The 18454-nt window shown below is 41.6% G+C and overlaps 2 protein-coding genes across 5 annotated transcripts; both read right to left on the reverse strand.

Annotated features, from left to right (window-relative positions):
- Positions 1-90: 90 nt before the first annotated feature.
- Positions 91-8132, reverse strand: panx2 (pannexin 2). The gene is made up of 6 exons (XM_006795751.2): positions 8024-8132; positions 5348-5999; positions 3061-4175; positions 2335-2470; positions 1924-2109; positions 91-1697 (listed from the first exon to the last, which is right to left on the reverse strand). The coding sequence occupies exons 2-6, from the start codon at positions 5574-5576 to the stop codon at positions 1381-1383; spliced, it is 1983 nt and encodes a 660-aa protein (XP_006795814.2). The 5' UTR covers positions 5577-5999; positions 8024-8132; the 3' UTR covers positions 91-1380.
- Positions 8133-9468: 1336 nt separating this feature from the next.
- mlc1 (modulator of VRAC current 1) lies at positions 9469-16627 on the reverse strand. Of its 4 annotated transcripts, none has more exons than XM_035909950.2 (12): positions 16340-16627; positions 15694-16014; positions 13266-13355; positions 13047-13100; positions 12832-12933; positions 12589-12690; positions 11545-11616; positions 11341-11457; positions 11161-11217; positions 10756-10878; positions 10421-10582; positions 9469-10202 (listed from the first exon to the last, which is right to left on the reverse strand). In XM_035909950.2, the coding sequence occupies exons 2-12, from the start codon at positions 15949-15951 to the stop codon at positions 10125-10127; spliced, it is 1215 nt and encodes a 404-aa protein (XP_035765843.1). In that variant the 5' UTR covers positions 15952-16014; positions 16340-16627; the 3' UTR covers positions 9469-10124. The 4 variants fall into 4 exon arrangements, with proteins under 4 accessions (XP_035765843.1, XP_006795813.1, XP_035765842.1 ...); XM_006795750.2 differs by having other exon boundaries at positions 9469-10205; XM_035909949.2 differs by having other exon boundaries at positions 10412-10582.
- Positions 16628-18454: the final 1827 nt, after the last annotated feature.

The raw sequence follows: 18454 nt of genomic DNA on the forward strand, positions 1-18454 counted from the left end.
AAAGTGCTTTTGGATGCATTTAGTGTGCTTAAGTTGTCTCTAACAAGGGGATTTTGAGCTAGCCTATGGAGATGAAGTATCACCAAGACAAAAGATTTATTTAATTTTAATGCCCCAGAAAAAAAGGTATGCATAGGTCTACCCATTCTTTAGGTAGGCCCTGAAAATGAGACTAATGTCTTCTACAGTTGATGTCCTGTTGGTTTCTGAGTCAGTGCAGGCAGTTCCTTTATTCTAATCTCTGTGCCCTAATGTATGCAGCTGCAAGAAATGCAAAAAAAATAGACTGTGTGTTTATAACAGATAATGAAAACCTTAGTCATTCTTATAAAACCCTTATCCTGCTCATCTATACATTCACTTCACATTAGACACTTCCTCAAGAAGCCAACAGAACACAAAAGATCATATTTTACCAGTGAGTCCAGCTCCCTTCATCTCAGAGCTGCTATTAAAGTCTTCAAAAAGAACACATCACTGTAACTGCCTTTTTTTACAGCATCAAAACATATCTGGCATTAGTTTCACTAAGCAGTATTACAGTTCTACTTTGTTTTACAAAGTCACGCTTTCAATGGGCAGTCTGCCGTCTGCTGTACTTTCAAATGGCGTGCAGGTATAGTTAAGAATCGTGTTCTTATGCAATTGTGAAATGGCAGTAGTTAGCCATGAAACATGTCATATTTAAACACCCCACAAGCAGTGAGTCATATACAGTGTCTATACATGTACAGCGTGTGGAATAAGATGTTCTAAGCGCATACATTATTGCCACAATTATACTGTGATCTTTTGCATATTAATTGTGCAGATCTCAACAACTGTATTGCATGAGCTACCTTTCTACTTGGCTAGTGGGATAAAGGGACTAAGCGTTATCATGTGATTAAAATACATTTTGTTTGATGTTGCAGATTTGCATTTCTAAAGTGTCTGCCTTTTTTTTAAAATTCTTATTAGGAAAGTCACTCCTCGCTCTTTACCCTGTCTATATACTTTTTCAATATAACTGTGTGACCCTGCACTGTAGCACCCTGTTGAATTATGTCACTGCTGGTTTCATTGGTGGGTGATTAGCTATACACAGTCATCCTGAGACATGAGTGTGACATCATTTCCTACAGTAATAAGCTGGTCAACACAGGTAACGAAACATATATCTCTCAGTTTATCCTTTCTGAAAGCTCAGCTTTGCCACAAGAGTCTTCCCAAGTCACATCTATTCCATTTCTGCTCCAACAATCCTGGAAGTACAGAAGTTAATTGAAAGATCAGAGGTGGCAGCTGATAGAAGGTGACTGGCATGGAGGTTATGTGTGTAGAGTGCAGTGTCAGGGAAAATAATCTCAGTCACGGTTCCTCTTCTTCTTCTCCTCTTCCTCAACATTCTCCTGCAGCGATGAGCTCCCCGGGCCTCTCTGCCAGCCTGTCCCTCCCGCTTTCATCCTCTTCTTCCTCAAAGAGAGTACGATGCATACTCAGTAGCTGGTGTGTGGGTGCTCTTGTTAGTGGAGGTGGTTGAGACTCAGCATTTTCCTTCTGAGTGGAAGGCCCCAATTGTTGAGGTGAGGACTTGGGACTGAGCGCATCTTCACTGGAGGGAGGGTTGGGGCTAACTCCATTTACATATGTAGTGGTGGACAGGGTCTCTGCAGAGAAGGCAGCGTTGGTTGATTCTGGAGAGCGAATCTTATTCTCTGTAATCAAATAAATATATAGAATAAAAATGGGAGATAAAGAGAAAGAAAGTAAACATATTAGCTGGCCAAAGGTGATTGGCCATGCAGCACAAGCATCGTATGCAAGTAGAATTTGTATGTTGTAAATAGCTATGCCCACTGTCCTGCTGTAGAAATGCACTATGAAAGGCACATCCAAATGAAGTGATATCTCTGTCTAAGGCATAAGGACAATGAGAGCTACCTGTAATTGCACTGGACACATGAACCACAGTGTGTGTGCCTTCAAGGTACACTGTATCCATGTTGTGCTCTGAGGGTAGAGGTTCTGTGGTTGTGGTCTCCACCTTGGGCTTGCGAGTTGTCAACATATACGGGTGGACATCCAAAGAGAAGTTGCGTGTATGTTTTTTCTCCATTCCACTTACATCTACAATCAGAAAATAAGTAGATCATTAGAGCAGATGGGGAGACCACCCATCAAGAGTGTTGTTTAAAGTGTCTCAGTTCATTTTATGGTCACAGAATTCGCCTACATAATACATAAGATACTAGATACATAAGAACATATGTTTCATAGTGCGCCTAACTTATTTAAACTAATTATAAAAGCTTTAAAATGTCTTTCTTACTACATATTCAAACTACCCGATACCTTTTGTTGAAGGATGCTGTGTGCTCTTGTTATCCAGAAGAGGTGCAATAATGCTGTCTGCCACTATTTTTCGTCTGAGAGGTTTGGGTTTTTCCTGCTTTGTGTTATTTTCCAGCCGTGTCAGGGTGAGAGGTTCCTTCACATTGGACAGAAAATAAAAAGAGGTCAGTTCAAGTGTTCAATAGCAACAGATGAAGTCTTCTCCTTACTATTTTGCATATATTGTAAGTGCTTCTTATGCCTCTTCAGTGAAAAAGGCCCTTATCAAGAGTTACTATTACACCATTTGAAGGATTATGGCCTAGAGCAGCGATCCCCAACCCCCGGGCCTCGGACCGGTACCGGTCCGTGAGTCGTTTGGTACCGGGCCGCGAGAGTTGAGGCTCAGGTGTGAAATGTATAGTTTTCAGGGTTTTTATCGGTTTTCAGCGTTATTTTGTTATCGTTTTTATCGTTAACTCGGTTTTCCTGGGTCTTTTCACGTGTGTTATGAATACATTTTCTTTTTTTCGGTACCGGTACTAGTTTTATTTTGTTGTATTTATCCGCGACACCTTAAAGGCCGGTCCATGAAAATATTGTCAGGCATAAACCGGTCCGTGGCGCAAAAAAGGTTGGAGACCGCTGGCCTAGAGTATGTGCGCTCCACTGAGTCAGTATTTAAAGTAAGGGTCAATCTGCTTCTAGAGGATAGTACATTTTGCATTCGGAAACATGTTTCCTTACCTTAAATGGTTGAGGAAGAGGATTTGAGGTTGGGATCCATTTAATCTTCTTACGAGGTCGTTTGACGACCAGCGGCTCACCGCCCATCTCTCGAACCCCGAGGTCAGAAGGATCCATATTGGGATCAATTGTTTGGATCCCAGATTCCCTCACAGTGGGTGTGGCATCATGGTTGGACTGCGCAAGTGCAGCCAGCAGCTGCCTAACTACATTGTCGTACATGAGGTCACTCTCATTGGTGATGAAGTCCAGTCGGTTGAGCGACTTAATGTGATCCCTGTTCTCATTGCAGAACATGGCCAGGATGTTGATATCGCAGAACTGAGACTTCTGCCAGCGTCGCCGCGTTTTAATTCCAACCTTATGGAGTTTGTCGAACACAAAGTTGGACTTGCGTACCACAAAAAGATGCAGCAAATTAACCAGAATGATGAGGTTCATGGTGCAGAGTAGAGCGATATCTACTGCTGCCATGATGCGCTGCAGCTGCACAGCAGGCAGCTTACAGTTGACCCTGAGCTTCAGCTCTGGATAGCTGCTAATGTCTGGGTACTCACCTAGTGCACAGGTGAACTCGTTTTGCCTTTGGCGAGCATAGTAGGTGCTCAGGTAGGAAATGGGTATTGAACTGAGGCAGATAATAGAAAGATGGCGAGCCAGGTAAATCTTGGCCAGAAAGTTGCTTTGGCCTCGTCTCTCCAAATATTTCTCAAAAAGGTTCTGCTCAGGGCTCTTCTCTTTCTCTGCATTCTCTATGATCTCCCTCCTCTCCCGCTCAGTTATGCCCGGCCCTTTGGACTGGATCTGCTTCTCGATCTTTGGGGCCCGGCCCTCAGCAGCTCGATGATAGCAGTTATCAATCTCTTGAAGCAGGAAATTGAGCTCTGAAGTGAGCCTTGTAGAGGCGAGGAACTCCCAGCCCAAAGCAGGAATGTACATGATTCCCGCAAAGGCCAGCAGGGCATAGGGGAGGAACTTGTGCTCAAATAGCGAAGGCCACTCAGCTGGCTCCATACCAGGTTTAGCATCACGAAGCTCTGTCCAGCAGTAGCCTCTTGCATACAGTGCCTGGTCTCGAGTGAAGTTGTGTGGTGTGTAACAGTATATGGACTCCTCTGAGAAAAGTACAAGTATAAAGAATCAGTCCAAACTTTTCTTTAAATCATATCTCATAATAAATTGTGCTGCAAACCGTTCTCCTTATTTCTGTTAGTAACAACATGTTAGTAAGTAAATGACATGTAAGATCAGGCAGAAATACTTTTAATAATATCAGCTCTAAGTAACAAGGATATCTATGCTACTTATTTAAAAGTGATATCTGGAAATGGATGCATGTGCAACATTCAGTAACAGGAGTCAAAACTGAACCATGCTCTGCAAAACACTGCAGATCCTTACAAACAGTTAAAATAATAGCTCTTCTTCAAGCTAAACCAATGACTTGTGAATCAGTAGACACACGTTTCAGTGATTCATTACATTCTCTAGGAAATATCTTGCTCCTTTCTCATCATTCATTTTTAATCAGTACTCTCATCTCATCTTTTAGAACCCATTCAACACAAAGCATTGTGTGTCTCTGATCGTACTCAAGCCACATTTTGAAACGAAAGAAGCACCTTTCAGGCTCTCACGGAGGAAATGAGAACACCCAGATCAGTTCACTGTCCATTATGTACAAGACTAAAAGGTTTGAGTTATCACCAGTTCCATTTAATCTTTCAAACTAAGCGCTGTCACCTCTGTTATTATCAGTGGTTATTAGATTTTCTCTTTTAAATAAACATGCTTTCTATTGTTATTAGGGATAAGGAGAATGTGTGCAATGACGACACTTGTTTCATTCACAGAATGCTTGGCACCATCTTTGTGCTGAGTTTCCTCAAAAATAATAAACTCTTCTGCACATCCACTGACTTGCTGTTTAAACACACAGTCCCAGCTGGTTACACGCTACACAGAGCCTGACTCAGCAATGAACCGACATTCCTCTCTGGGTTTTCACTCTGTCTTCTACCCAAACCCACTCTTGTCTCCTAAATCTGTAATCACTTTCACTCCCTCAGTTCTCCAATCTGTTTTCTTCTCTCTCTGGCATCTAGTATTTCAGCTTTCCTTTTTTTGCTCTGCACCATACGGCTCCCTTCTCTTTTATGCCTTGTTTCCAGCTTACACTTCTTACTACTGTATGTATGCAGCCAAAACCTTTCTCTGATCAAAAGCGGTCAGAGGGCAAACAGCTGCAGGTGTGGCTTTAGCAATGAACCCCCCTCTAGCAGCTCACCTGCAAAGTTCCTTGTGAAGACCAGGGTGACTAGCAGGATGGGGATGATGACCGTCCCTATAGTAACAACGCGATCAAAAGGAAGCTCCAGTTTGAGTTGCACCATGAGGCCAGCCAGTGCCCCGCCCTTCTCATCCTGAGAGGAACCCGGCAAGATCAGCTCCTTCAGCTTCTCGCCTGCAAGTAGAGCTGTAGCCATGTCCAAGTTTTGATCGAGGATGTTCTGCATCCGGAACAAAAATAATGCACACCACAACCCCCCTCTGGGCGAGAGGGGAGACTAGACACTCCCTGATGAAGTTAGATACTCGTCAAAACAATGCTAGAAGCCACACGTGCGCAGGAATGTGTGGCCAGCTTCAGCCCCTGTCACCTTGTGTGGAAAAGTAGTGGGTCATACTGTGTGGCCTGTGTTCTTCAGGTCTCAGACTCTTCTACCGTTTCATGCAGCTCTTCTGTTGCACTGCTCACTCAGCCTCTCCGTTGTGCATCCCCATGTTTGTGTGTCTCTACAGCGTCTGGCCTCAGTCTGCAGACCCTGTGCTGCAGGTTGAGAAATGAGTTTGAGCTGAGTTTAGGGATGTGTTCTTGCAAACCCCAGGGAGAGTTGTTACATAAGCTTGGGAAAGGAGAATCAGTGACCAGTCCTTTCCTGAAAGACAGACAACAAGTTAAGGGCAGTGTAGTGTGTTCATTTCTATAAAGGTACACCGAGGTGCAAGTTGTCATTGAATGTACAATAGCATATTAGCGTAATTTAAAAGAGCAACAGTCTGATTGATACTGCTTCACACCTTCTTCCAGAAGGCTCTCTGTTCCCATCCATCGTCCTCTTTAATGCAGTCATGTGGCCAGGGATTTCTAATCCTCCCTCTCTGACCAGTGAAGTGTGAGGAGGATTTTTGTCTTTGATCAAGCAAGGACACTAAAGGGCAAGTTTATACTCGGAGGACTATTTTAATTTTAAACTGTTTAAAGCACACTTTGATGAAGCGTCTATTTGTGTTAATACATTAAAGGCCTGATATCTCGGGGACTGACTCTGTTTTAAATTTCACCCCGCTCCTCTCTGGACTCTCTGGAACAACATGTTCACACAAGGATGTCAGATGAGCCCCGACACTCGTCAGTGACATCAGGGTTATTGTGTGCGTGTGAGAGTGGCTATTTGAGATTGAATGCATGCATGGTCAGGGCTGTAACTATGGAAATGCTTTAAACTTGCTTGGTCATTTCACAGGAAGCTCTTACAAATTCCCTTCATGCGGAGTTTGAATACATCACCACTTTCCATCAACAATCCCTCTTGCTCCTGCATTTCCCCCCCCTTGCCTTTACTCCCACTGGTCTCCTTTCCAATCTGTCTTAATGTAAAAACACAGTTCATATATGAAATCTTTTTTTAAAGCGCTCAATTTGAGGCTCAAAACGTAACCTAATATCTTGATGAGGACAACCTTGAGAATGTGGTTTCGTGGGTAAAAGGGACAATTCGCTGCCAGCTTTAGAGCACATGCTTAGCAGTGAGAAGGATCATAAGAAGATGATTCTTTTGAAATTATAGCAGAGTATAATATTCAAGGTTGCACAGGTTAATGCTGAGATCACCGGTTCTATATCTGAAATAGAGAAGAAGATGTCTCTCGTGAGGTATGAAACATTTACTTTAAACTATTTTCCCAACTGCCTCATGACAGTCAAGATTTATTTTTACCCTCAAAGACTATCTCATGGAAGATCAGAGAAGAAGTAAAGTTTGCATAATTTAAATTTAAAGGGGTAGAACACCCATTTCGGGAGCTCAGCTGGAAGCTGCACTGCCGTCTGCGAGCCACTGGCACTGGTCCAGTCAGACAGATTATACTCCTCAGTTGGGCAATGCTACCAGTGTTTAGAGAGGGAATCCCAGATTTCTTGGCTACTACAACATCCAGCTAGAGTTTGGCCAGTTCAGTCAGCTACAAAGACACAGAGCCAGGCTCCGGGGCAAGAGCTGAAGGAGAGGAGCTCCATTCATCCATTATTAATTAATGATTGCTGAGGAAGGAAGAACTTTCAGGACTGATGTGATGTCTTCTCACAAATGTGATCAGATAACAGTCCAGTGAACAGAGTTTAGACAACGTTTTCTATATGCCCTAAACAGTGCACAGGAGACGATGTCATCACCCTTCCTCAGTTGTGTCAGTCTCTGACGGAAACACCTGCAGGAAGATTTATTTGGGTTGAGAAGATCAGCATGCCCTTAGTCGGTGTTCTGCTAGGACGCTTTTAAGTGCTGTTTCTTGACTCTCAGTTCCAAGACACTAGAAAAACCAGGAGGACACTTTCACCACAGACATGGCATTGCAGTGAATTGCAGCTGCCTGCAAATGACGACCCCTTTCAGCACCCGCGCGGTGGATAGTTCCCGAATAGCCAGCCAGAGACGAGCCGCTAAACAACATCAAGTGTAGCGATTCAACGTGTGTGTCAGAGGAAGCGAAAGTATGTGTGAGTGTGTGAGAGAGACAGAAGAGGAGATGCTCAGGATGCTGAATACCTGTATGAACTGTGTACCTGTCCGCACCAGATGAACGGCCGCTACATTTCTTGCTCCGGTGCAAAAAAACGGAACAATGTGCAAGCTTTCAGGAAAAACAAACAAACAAACAAACAAAAACAAAATTCACTCACCGTCTCTCGTTGCATCTCCCGGCACGGTAAGAGTTAATCTGCAGTGCGGGCGAGCAGCTACAGCATGTATCCGAGGCACACCGGTTTGTTCCGCCTTTTCCCCCCCAGCTCCAACCCTCTCCTCTTCCCTCCCCTCCCCGCCCTGCTTCTTCCTCAGAAACAAGAGATGAGAAACACATTAAGATTCTGTAGTTCAACACATCCCCTCTCTTTGAAGCGCAGGATTAAGTGCGCATTTCAGACAGAAAGGCGAGCTAAGATGCTAAAAACATATCCCAATCCATATCCGGATTATATTTATTTTGAAAGGTTTACCTGTGAAACTGCCTCTTATTGACACAGCTCTGTGGATTTTAGGATTCTTGGCTCTAAAAGATAACCTTCTATTCGAAATGTTATTATTATTACTATATTTAAAGGCTAAGACTTGTCACTGAAGCCTTTAGTATAGGCTAAGTGAAACAAACACCGGCTATTAGTCTACTCAAAGCCCACATTAGCTTAGTCTACAACCAAACCACAAGGCACTGACAGGCTTTTGTTTCCCACTGATATTGGCTTATCCAACCTGCCCATCATCTGTGACTGTGGGACTGCCACGGAGACACGCAAACAGGGAATGGGAAAGATGTCTGTCATTCAAACTCACTGGGTGTGGCGAGCATCTTTGCTTTTTTTGGACATCAACTAGTCATCTATTACTAAATTATGCAGGCCATAATTTCAAGAAGTACTTAAAGGAAAACGACATAAAATGCTTAGTGCACTGAAATATTTTGCTTTTGATCACGCTGAATGTCACGGGTGAACTTTCTGCTGCAGAGCACAACACTCCTGTACAAGGACAGTTTCATCGATGCTCTCTCTTCTTTGTCTCAGACACTTTTAACTCAAGCCGGTTTCCACCGGTTAGGGTATCCTTACCTCACCGTCTGCCATCTCTCACTCTCTCCTTGGTCATGTTGCAGTATGATAAAGCGTCTTGTTGTGGCGGTTTAAGTAATAATAATAATAAATATAATAATAATTCATATTTGACAAGCCAAAACTGATCAGACATCATTATAGTGACCACCCCATTTCCTCCTCCTTCATAGTTTTAATATGAGTAAGAGATATGAGGTGTCTAGCTCAGAGACAGACACAGGAGCAGAGGGATGCGGGAAAATTAATAAAGGAAGGAAATTAAGTTAATAAATATAACAATATGAGAAGGCAATTTTCATGTCCAAATGCAAACACAGGGGTGCTGAAGTTATTGCAATTAAATCGATACACACATAAGCTTGGTATTAAATTATAAGATAATATCTGAACAACATTTCCATGAAAGTTATTTTCAGATGAAGACTTTTTTTTTCTTGTTCTTGGTTTTCCCAGCACAGAAGAAAAACATTTCCCATTCATAAAAAACATTCAACACGTACACAAATTTACTCTTGACATACTTAGTGCTGATGGCATTTTATTTTGCACAAGGCATACTTTCAGTTAGTATCGTTTACATCAGTTGATACTGCTGCACATCAGCTATATTAAAGCAGTCCTCCTGTAAAAACTACCACACAAGGAACCTGGCTACTGAGTTAGACTTTGCCATGGATTTAAATACACTTCATTAGTTCTTGCATCTGTTGCATCTTCCACCATGTTAGTCACCAACATGTGAACGGGCAGAAAACTGTTTCAAATTAGAACTGTTTCAATTTTGTTGACATTTTCTATTACTTGCCATTGACTTGCATATTTTCAATACAACTAGCATACAGTGTAAAAATACATTAAATCTCCTGACCACAAAAATACCACAGTGGTACCAATATGGAAAACACACATAAAAGCATTATCTATGTAAGAAAAAAACACACTAACAAAAGCAAAACAAAGTACACGGTTTCATTTTTTTTCTCCTATCTTTGCTTCATTTTTGTGTATTTTGTTCTTTATTCCAGTCTCCAGTTTTCCGTGTCTCTCCAATACTGCTTTCCCCTCTTGCTCTAATATTCTCTGTCTTCTGATTATACTCTTGTATTTGCAGCTTACAGCGCTTGTTTTACCCTTCTTCTATCACCAGGTCTCTCCAAATTCCTGGATGTTCTCTTCATTGAGCCATTTGGACCACAACTGCCTTCCAAGCTCTGTCTTTGTCAAAATCCTGCAACGCTCCATTGGATGTTTGCTGCTGTGGAGGACGAAAAGGAAAGAAAATATTCAGAGGAATCAGGTGTTGAGCATGAGTGGTACTGTGCTATTTTTGCATGTAGTTCATTAACTGATACATATGCATTTACATGTGGTATACCTTGATGCTATACTCATCAGTAAATGTCTGTTGTTGTAAGTAGTGATATAGACAAGAGCAGGATTTGCACATATGGGTGTGTTTACCTGGCATACCTCACAGTAATGCATCTGGGTCTGAATGTTGTCATCACACTCTGGAGCTCCCATGCGAAGCTGACTTTTGTAGGTGGCACAGTGCACCACAGTGGCTGAAGTAAGAATCGCCTGCACCAGCAGCAGCACCATCAGAATCAGCAGCAATATGTCATAGGATTGCTGGGAGACAAAGAGAGACAAGCACATATATGTGAAATTGGTGGAGTTTTAAAAGTAATTTCTCATAATTTACTTCCCCAGCTCCTGTATTTTTTTTAATGACGCCAGGGCTAAGTGGATAACACTTGAAAATACAAACACAACCATATATTTTCACTTCACTTTAGACTCACTTTGGCTGTAGGCACATCATGCAGGAATATTTCAATAAAGCTGATCACACTGCAAGAGAGGAAGCCAGAGGCTGAAAAGAGCAGAGGAGACGTCACGCTGCTGATGGCAATCAACACCTCCACCTGAGAGGGTTGGGAGCAGAAAGAAGAAAGGTGGAAAAAAAGAACAAAAAAAGCCAGTAGAAAGAAGAAATAGATGTGGTATTTAGATAGATGAAATTATACCTGCTCCAATGACATTTTGCACCCACATGATAGCAAATAGCAGGAGGAAAAAGTTTAGATTGAAAACAAAGTCATAAAACACTGAAACACTTAAAACCAACTCCATGGTATAACAGCTTTACATTCACACTGTACTAATCCATCTCACAGATCCTGCAGATGTCAGATTATTGTACTCACCAGGCATTTGTTGGGGTATTCTGACACAACGTGACTGGCAATAGCACTGGGGAAACACTGCAAAGAATAACAGGTAACGTTATGCGATTGAGTTGCTCATCAGTCATTTTAAACATACCTTATCATTCTGAGTGGTCACAAGTGCCTTAAAAAACAGTAAGCTTTATTAAGCCAACTTACAGCCACAAGGATCCAGAAAAATGTAACAGACAAGTAGGGACCAGGCAACAAAGCGTCCATGTTGAGCGCAATAATGCCTCCAAATACAGCCGAGATTCCTACAATCACTTCAATCACCTGTTGCAGACATTAGTTATGGATTAAAAAAAACAAATACATATATAGGTTATATAGTTATACTTATTTATATGCAAGTTTACTCACAGAATATGCTTTAAGGAGCCGAGTGGGGAAGACTGCAGGTTTGATAATCACAGGCCTGTCGTATGACCCCGACTGGAGGATGGATAGAAAAATGAAAATTGTTTAGGATGAAAGAATGAAAAGGAACAAAAACAAACAAATAAACAAAAACAACAACAAACAGACAACAACAAAGCCCATGGATTAAAAATAATATAAATAAGAGCCTGAAAAAAGCATGGGAAAGGGATCTAGGGCATACAATGGATGAAGGTACATGGGATTCTATATTGTCGAACAATGGATTATACATTAGGGAAGCCAGGGGGAAATTTATTCAATACAATATTCTTAACAGATATTATTATACTCCTTCAAGGCTGTATAGAATGGGGATTGGTAGAGATGACTTGTGTTGGAAATGCTAACAAGCCAAAGGTACTCTGATACATGCCCTCTGGGAATGCCCGCTGGTTTTTCCAGTTAGGAACACTGTACTGAATTATTTGCAGGGGTGGACACTTTGTAACCTACCCAGATCACCTAAATTATGTCTACTAGGAGACAAAGGAGAGGTGCCGCAATTAAATAAACACCAGTTTAGAGTGTTAAGTACTGCATTGGTAACATGTGCCCGTGTCATTTTGGAACACTGGAAGGACTCCCATACTCCAACGCTTAAAATGTGGAAAGAAAGAATGATTGGGAATGTTGCATGCGAAAAAATGCTGGGAAAAATACATCATGTGACGGAAGCTGCGGTGGAACAGTGGGACAATTTTTGCACCTACATGTCTACCTGACTTGGACATTTGAGCTTAATACAACATATGTTAAAACCTCACTGTTTTTGTTTTGTTTTGTTTGTTTGTTTGTTTGTTTTGGGGGGGGGGGGGGTTGTTGTTGTTTTTTTTTTGTTTGTTTGCTTCTTGCTTTTGGTTGCTGCATCTTTGTATTTGCTGTTATAAAATGCAAAATCTAATACTTGAATTATACAAAAAAAAACAACAACAACAAAAACAAAACAAAAAAATCGCTCATGTAGACATGCATACACTCACACACCTTCCTGTGGCAGCAGCAGTCCTCTGCAGAGCGAGCTGACAGGATGACAGTGCTGGCCATCAACACCTCCAACAAGATCATCAGGATAAGGTTGAAGTTAATCTGAGAACAGACAGAACATGTTAGGGGGAGAGAACAGAGACGCAACCGCTAAAAGAGAAAACAAAATATAAAAGAACAACTCAAAATGTTTGTGTTTGTGCATCCAAAAGGACATGTAGTTTTCAATACAGATGGATTTACATTGACAGCTGAGGGGTTCAAGACCAGCTTACAACCAAACCAAACCAGGCATGTGGTCGTTACAGCAAATGTTGACACATAGACCACTTGAAAATCCGACACCTTAAAGGAAACACGAGAGTCTAATTAGTATCGTGCTTCGGTAAAAGCTTCAATTAAAAACCATTAAGACATAATTATCTGTTTAGCCTTTGGTGAGTTCATTGTTTACTCACTGCAACGTGTCTGTTCTTGGCAATAGCAAAACTAGCTATTGCTGCAGGGATGCCCTGTGAAGAATACCAACAAAAAGGAGCTGCTGAATTTATCTATGAAGACCATTACTGACATTTTTGACACGAGTCCTGTATAAACAGTGTGAAATATGAAGCAAGGTATGCTAGCTTTCAAAGCAATATCAGCATGTGATTAAAGTAACTGTGATGGTCACTTACAGAGCCCGCAGCACAGCGCAGGTAGTCCATGGCAACAGGAAACACATTTCCCAAGTACAGAGAGAAACCAGATGTGATGAGCAGACAGCCCTGAGGACACACCGACGCACACGCACATACAGCCATGTATACACAATTAAAAGGGTCATAAATGCATTCAGCAAGTAAAACTGTGCAAGAATTCCTCTCTCACACACACAAGCCATTTGAGAAGTAACTAAGCCAACTGCATAGGGCTGCCACAAATGATTATTTTGATAGTCGACTAGTCACAGATTATTTTTGCGATTAGTCGACTAATCAGATCATCATCCACTGGATGTAAAACGTGCAGCTTATTGCACCAGCAGCATCTGCTCTTATATAACTATCATTAGCTTACAGCTTTAAGTGTTTAAGGTATGTGCTAACTAAAAATAAAGACAAGATGATAGTTTATTAAATTTTAATGAAATTTGCAGATTGTTTCGGTGAAGTTTAATAAACTCCTTGCTATCTAAAATATAACAGGACACCGGAGTAAATTCTCGAGCATCTCACACTTCTGATAATCAGCTGTCTGCTTGATGTTTATTCAGCTGTGTAAAAACTATAACTTTAATCTCAGCCAAACCGATTTACTCAGGAACAAATAAAATACTACAAAAAGCCAAACAATAACATTTTTAAGTTATCTAAGTGACTTATATATCATGTTTAACCCGAGTAGCGAAAGACAGCGGTGGGTTTGAAAACGATTTACCGGGAGTCCGGTGCTCTCACGGGCTCTAGTGAGCCTTGCCCCCGGCTAGCTATCGAGCTAGTGGGTAACAGACGTCTCCGAAAACGTCAGAGCGCTTTTAAAAATATGTGGTGTCTTGATAAACTGAGCAGATATTTGAGGTTTACACAGCTACATTCTCGCCTGAAAATATGTTAAACGTTTATTTTGTGACCCAGAAAGAATAATAAGAGTAATATTAAAACTAACTAGCTGCCGCCATTGTCGGAAACTGAGCTGGGCTGCGCTACTACTTCTTCTTCTTCTTCGGGGTTTAACGGCAGCTGGCATCCTTGTACATGCAGTGCTGCCATCTTCTGTTTCAGTTCGTTATTACACTCTTAAATCCTACTACTTATTCCTGCGTCTTTTGTGATCTTCCAAAGCTTCAAGCGACGCCTCGACTATTAAATCAGTTGTGACGATTTTGATAGTCGACGTAATCGTGGCAGCCCTACAACTGCATAATTCTGCCTGGTGCAACAGCCTCACCAAGACTCTTGCGTCCGGTGGGCAGGTGTCTGACTGATAAACACTAAATAATCACAACTGATATACCTGCAATTTACCAGAAATACATAGGTATGTTTCTAGTATGATCTGCAACAAAGTGGGTACTTTTTTTTTGCAATAAACACAATTTGGTTTTAGTTTGAGCAACGATTTTCTGGCATGTAGCGTTTACAAGTATGTATTAGATTTTATCATATACATTAGTGTAGTCAGCATGATCTTTTTCATTTTACAAAGTATTGGAGACTACTTTTAGTTAACCAAACTTAATTTCTATCTAGGGCAGTGTCTGTATAGTTCAGCTTCTTCCAATGTGCAGCAATTTACACACTGCAAAACTTTCAAAATTTCCCCGCGTTGATCCTTGCATTGAGCTGGGTGTGTCTGCTCACACTTACACTATGTGCACAAGAGTATTGGGCCACATCTCTTAATCACTGAACTCAATAATAATATGGGGTTGGCCTTTGGCTCCCTTCCAGTTCCAGTGCAGAGAAGTCTTGATGCTTACCATGACAATTATGTGCATCTAACTTCATGGGAAAGACCCTTTTATGTTCCAGCATGACTGTGCTTCAGTGCACAAAGTAAGGACTGGCTAGGTGAGCTTGCTGTGGAAGAACGTGACTGGCCTTACCTCAACCCCACAGAGCACCTTTGGGATGAACTATAAGGGAGATTTTCAGCCAGGTCATCTATTCCAGCATTAGTGTCCAACCTAAATGATCTTTTGGATGAATGGGCAAACATTTCCACAGCCAGACTTTCTATATAAAAGGCTTCTCAGAAGAGTGGAAGGTATTATAGTTGCTAAAGGACGGGCACAAAGTCCTTAAAATGCCTACAGATTTAGAATAGGATGTCCTAAAAGAGCTTTTAGGCGGTCCAATATTTTTGTCTAAATAGTGTAACACAATACACATGCCCAAAATTGATCTGCTGACATTTTAATTATTGAAGCAACCCCATCATGGTGTTCTGTTCTTGTGGAAGCACAAAACAGGATTTCTTGTTGCCACTTCTCACTCAAAATTTCAAGATTGGGGCTACTCAAAAAAAGGAATCACCCCAAACTTTAAATCTTTGTGTTATGGACTAAATAGAAAAATCCTGTAGTGTGCTTCCGTTGCTTCCCCTGACTGTCTTTCCTCTCACCCCTATGAGGACACTGTAGAGCCAGGCCCTGTAGCTGAAGCAGGGGTGCTTTAGGGGCTCCGGCTGGGCCAGCTGCAGGTCACTGGCCCTCACGTCCACTGTGTAGCTGTCCCGTTCAGACCTATCCCGCTCCCCTCGGTCTGGCCTTCTCTCAGCTCCCCGGTCGCCCCGTCGTCCCAGTGTCCCGTTTCCTCTCTCCAGAGTGGGCATGTGGGTGTAGGTGAACTCCTCTCTGGCCGACAGCTCCTCGCGCTGCATTGTTCAAGTGGCTGGTGGCTTGCTTCAGTAGCAGGATGAAAAGTATGGAGTGAAGAAAACACCCTGTGGGAAAGAATGAAAAAACAATATCACATTCCAAACGAGGACAAGCTCTTTGTCTTCTCATCATGTTTCTCTTTACGATCGTTCCTTTCAACAAGAGGTCCAGTAATTGTAAAAAGTGATGATGGCAATCGGAGCTCTCAGATCGGGGCTTTCAGGGGAAAATCAATTAAAATCACATTAAATAAAGAGAAAGTATGCCATTAGGCTACTAATCATGCAGTGTAACAAAAACACCCCACACCCCTCCCCTTGTTTCTGTCGGTTCAAGCCAAGAGAACTTACTCTACATTCCACTGCTTCTTTTTTGCTTGTCTGATCTCACCTGCTGTTGTTTGTCTCGCAAAATCTTCCCACTTATTTTCCAGGAAATGTATCCTTCAACAACTGGAATCATATAACCACAAAGAAGACAGTTTGTCTTTGCTCGAAGCCCCTTCTGCTCCCCATCTCTCTCCCTCGCAACTTGCAGCCTCTTGCACCCCCCACTCTCCCCCTCTTTTCCTTTTCCTCTCTTTCTTTCCCGTTACACGGCGTTACTCAGAAACAGTTCTGAAAAGTTTTTTGAACCCATCAAAGCGTGGAGCTAAAACACATGGCTCTTGTGCTGCCAGCCTACTTTGTGCCAAAGAGAGAGCGGCTGTGCATGACAACAAGGGGAGGATGAAGGGGCTCGCACTGGGGGCAGAGTTAGAAGGGCAAACACCCTCTTTACCCTCCTTTTTGCCCATGCAGCCACACATGCACATCAAGGCACTCACAAAACTGAACAATAGGCCTTCAGAATTGAGCACATAAGAAATTTAGAAAGTCACATTCATAGCAAGTAGAAATTCACATAAGTGCAGAATCAAACTGTTGTTTTTTGCCTACAGCTGAGTGCGTCCCCCTGTTGTGTTCCCCCTCACAACTTCCCTCTGTTACTTAGTGTTTCACTGCACTCCACAGCCCACTAAATTAAGATGCCCAGCAGTGCTTTAGAAAAGAGGCGACAGAGACATTTCCATGGCCTAATCACATGGTCCCTTGTGTGACACGGCTAATCTGATGATGGATCATTTCTGCTCCATATAAGAATCTCTTAATGACTCATTAAGGACTAAATCCAATTGGATAACAACATTTTGTGGGTGTGTGTTAATCGTGTCCGTGTTTAAATGTCTACATATGTGAGCACCTCGGGATTCCTTTCAGTCTTTAACACAGCCAAGCATTCTCAGTTCAACATTGTTCCTTGGTGGTGGTAACCATGGCGACTCCTTAACAACTGCTGTCACCACAGCCCTTGCCATTCCCTGCCTAAAACACAACACACACGCGCGCACACACACACACACTGCAAATACCATGACCACTCAGAGAGCATTTTGAAACTGCCCTTGGAGAAGGCAGAGGGTCGGGAAAACACTGATTGAATGAGACACAAATCAATATCCAAATATTAATATAACAAATCAAAACAGAGTATTATGCTACTCGTGATATTTATGTCCAGTGAAGATAAATTAATGTCAGTATTAGGTTTGGAGGGTGGCATGAAAAAGCAGCTGCTCTAATGCCACTGCTATTGTCTTGACAGTAATTTTAAATGGATGCATGTCTGCGACAAATGTTTTTAGCCTTTTTTGTAGAAGTGTAAACTTTAGCCTTTGTTTCTCTTGTTCCTCTTGACTTTTAGGGATATACTTAAGTCTAACTAATTTTTCCACTCTGATTAGCATCTGTCTGCTTCCCACTCTAACTCCATTCACTTTGACATTTTAAGCACATCTGGCCAGTGCTTAAATTCGCACAAAACAATCATTCCCAAACCTCAGACTGCCACTGCCCGAGTTTGAAATGCAAATATCTTCTGCAGCCCACCCAAGTGTTTACTCATGACTGATGTTGAACTTGATTCTCCATCAACAGCTTTAGATTAAGATTCAGGTTAAGATCCAAGAGGATTAAGGATTAAGTTTACTTGTTAAATTATCCCATATGGAAAAGAAATAGTAAAAACTTATAAAAGACTTGCATAAGATGTGGCCTACTTCATATAGTGAATCACATAAGGCTTACATGATTTACTCATGAAAGTGGCCACTTTCTCATTACTTTCATATATTGTTTTAGTATCCAAAACATACAAGTTTCATTTATATAATATTTCAAGGGATCTTATATCTGTTTTCACTCTTGTATGCTTTTCATACAAGTTTCACACAAGACAGATACAAACTTTATAAGATTTATATATATCTTTTCCATATGGGATATGTCCCTGTCTACTAAATCTTTTTACATTTTGTAATAAATGAGTATTTCAGTTAACTGATTTTGTTTTAAAAAGGTATTTTTATCCTTCTGTATATTATTATATACTACTATTCTTATTGTATATATTGTATATCTTATTTCTGTTCCTCTGTGTCTCTTGCTGCATTGAGCATGTGTATGA

The sequence above is a fragment of the Neolamprologus brichardi genome, chromosome 7 (genome assembly GCF_056152115.1).
Source record: "Neolamprologus brichardi isolate AB-2024 chromosome 7, ASM5615211v1, whole genome shotgun sequence".
Classification (NCBI taxonomy): domain Eukaryota; kingdom Metazoa; phylum Chordata; class Actinopteri; order Cichliformes; family Cichlidae; genus Neolamprologus; species Neolamprologus brichardi.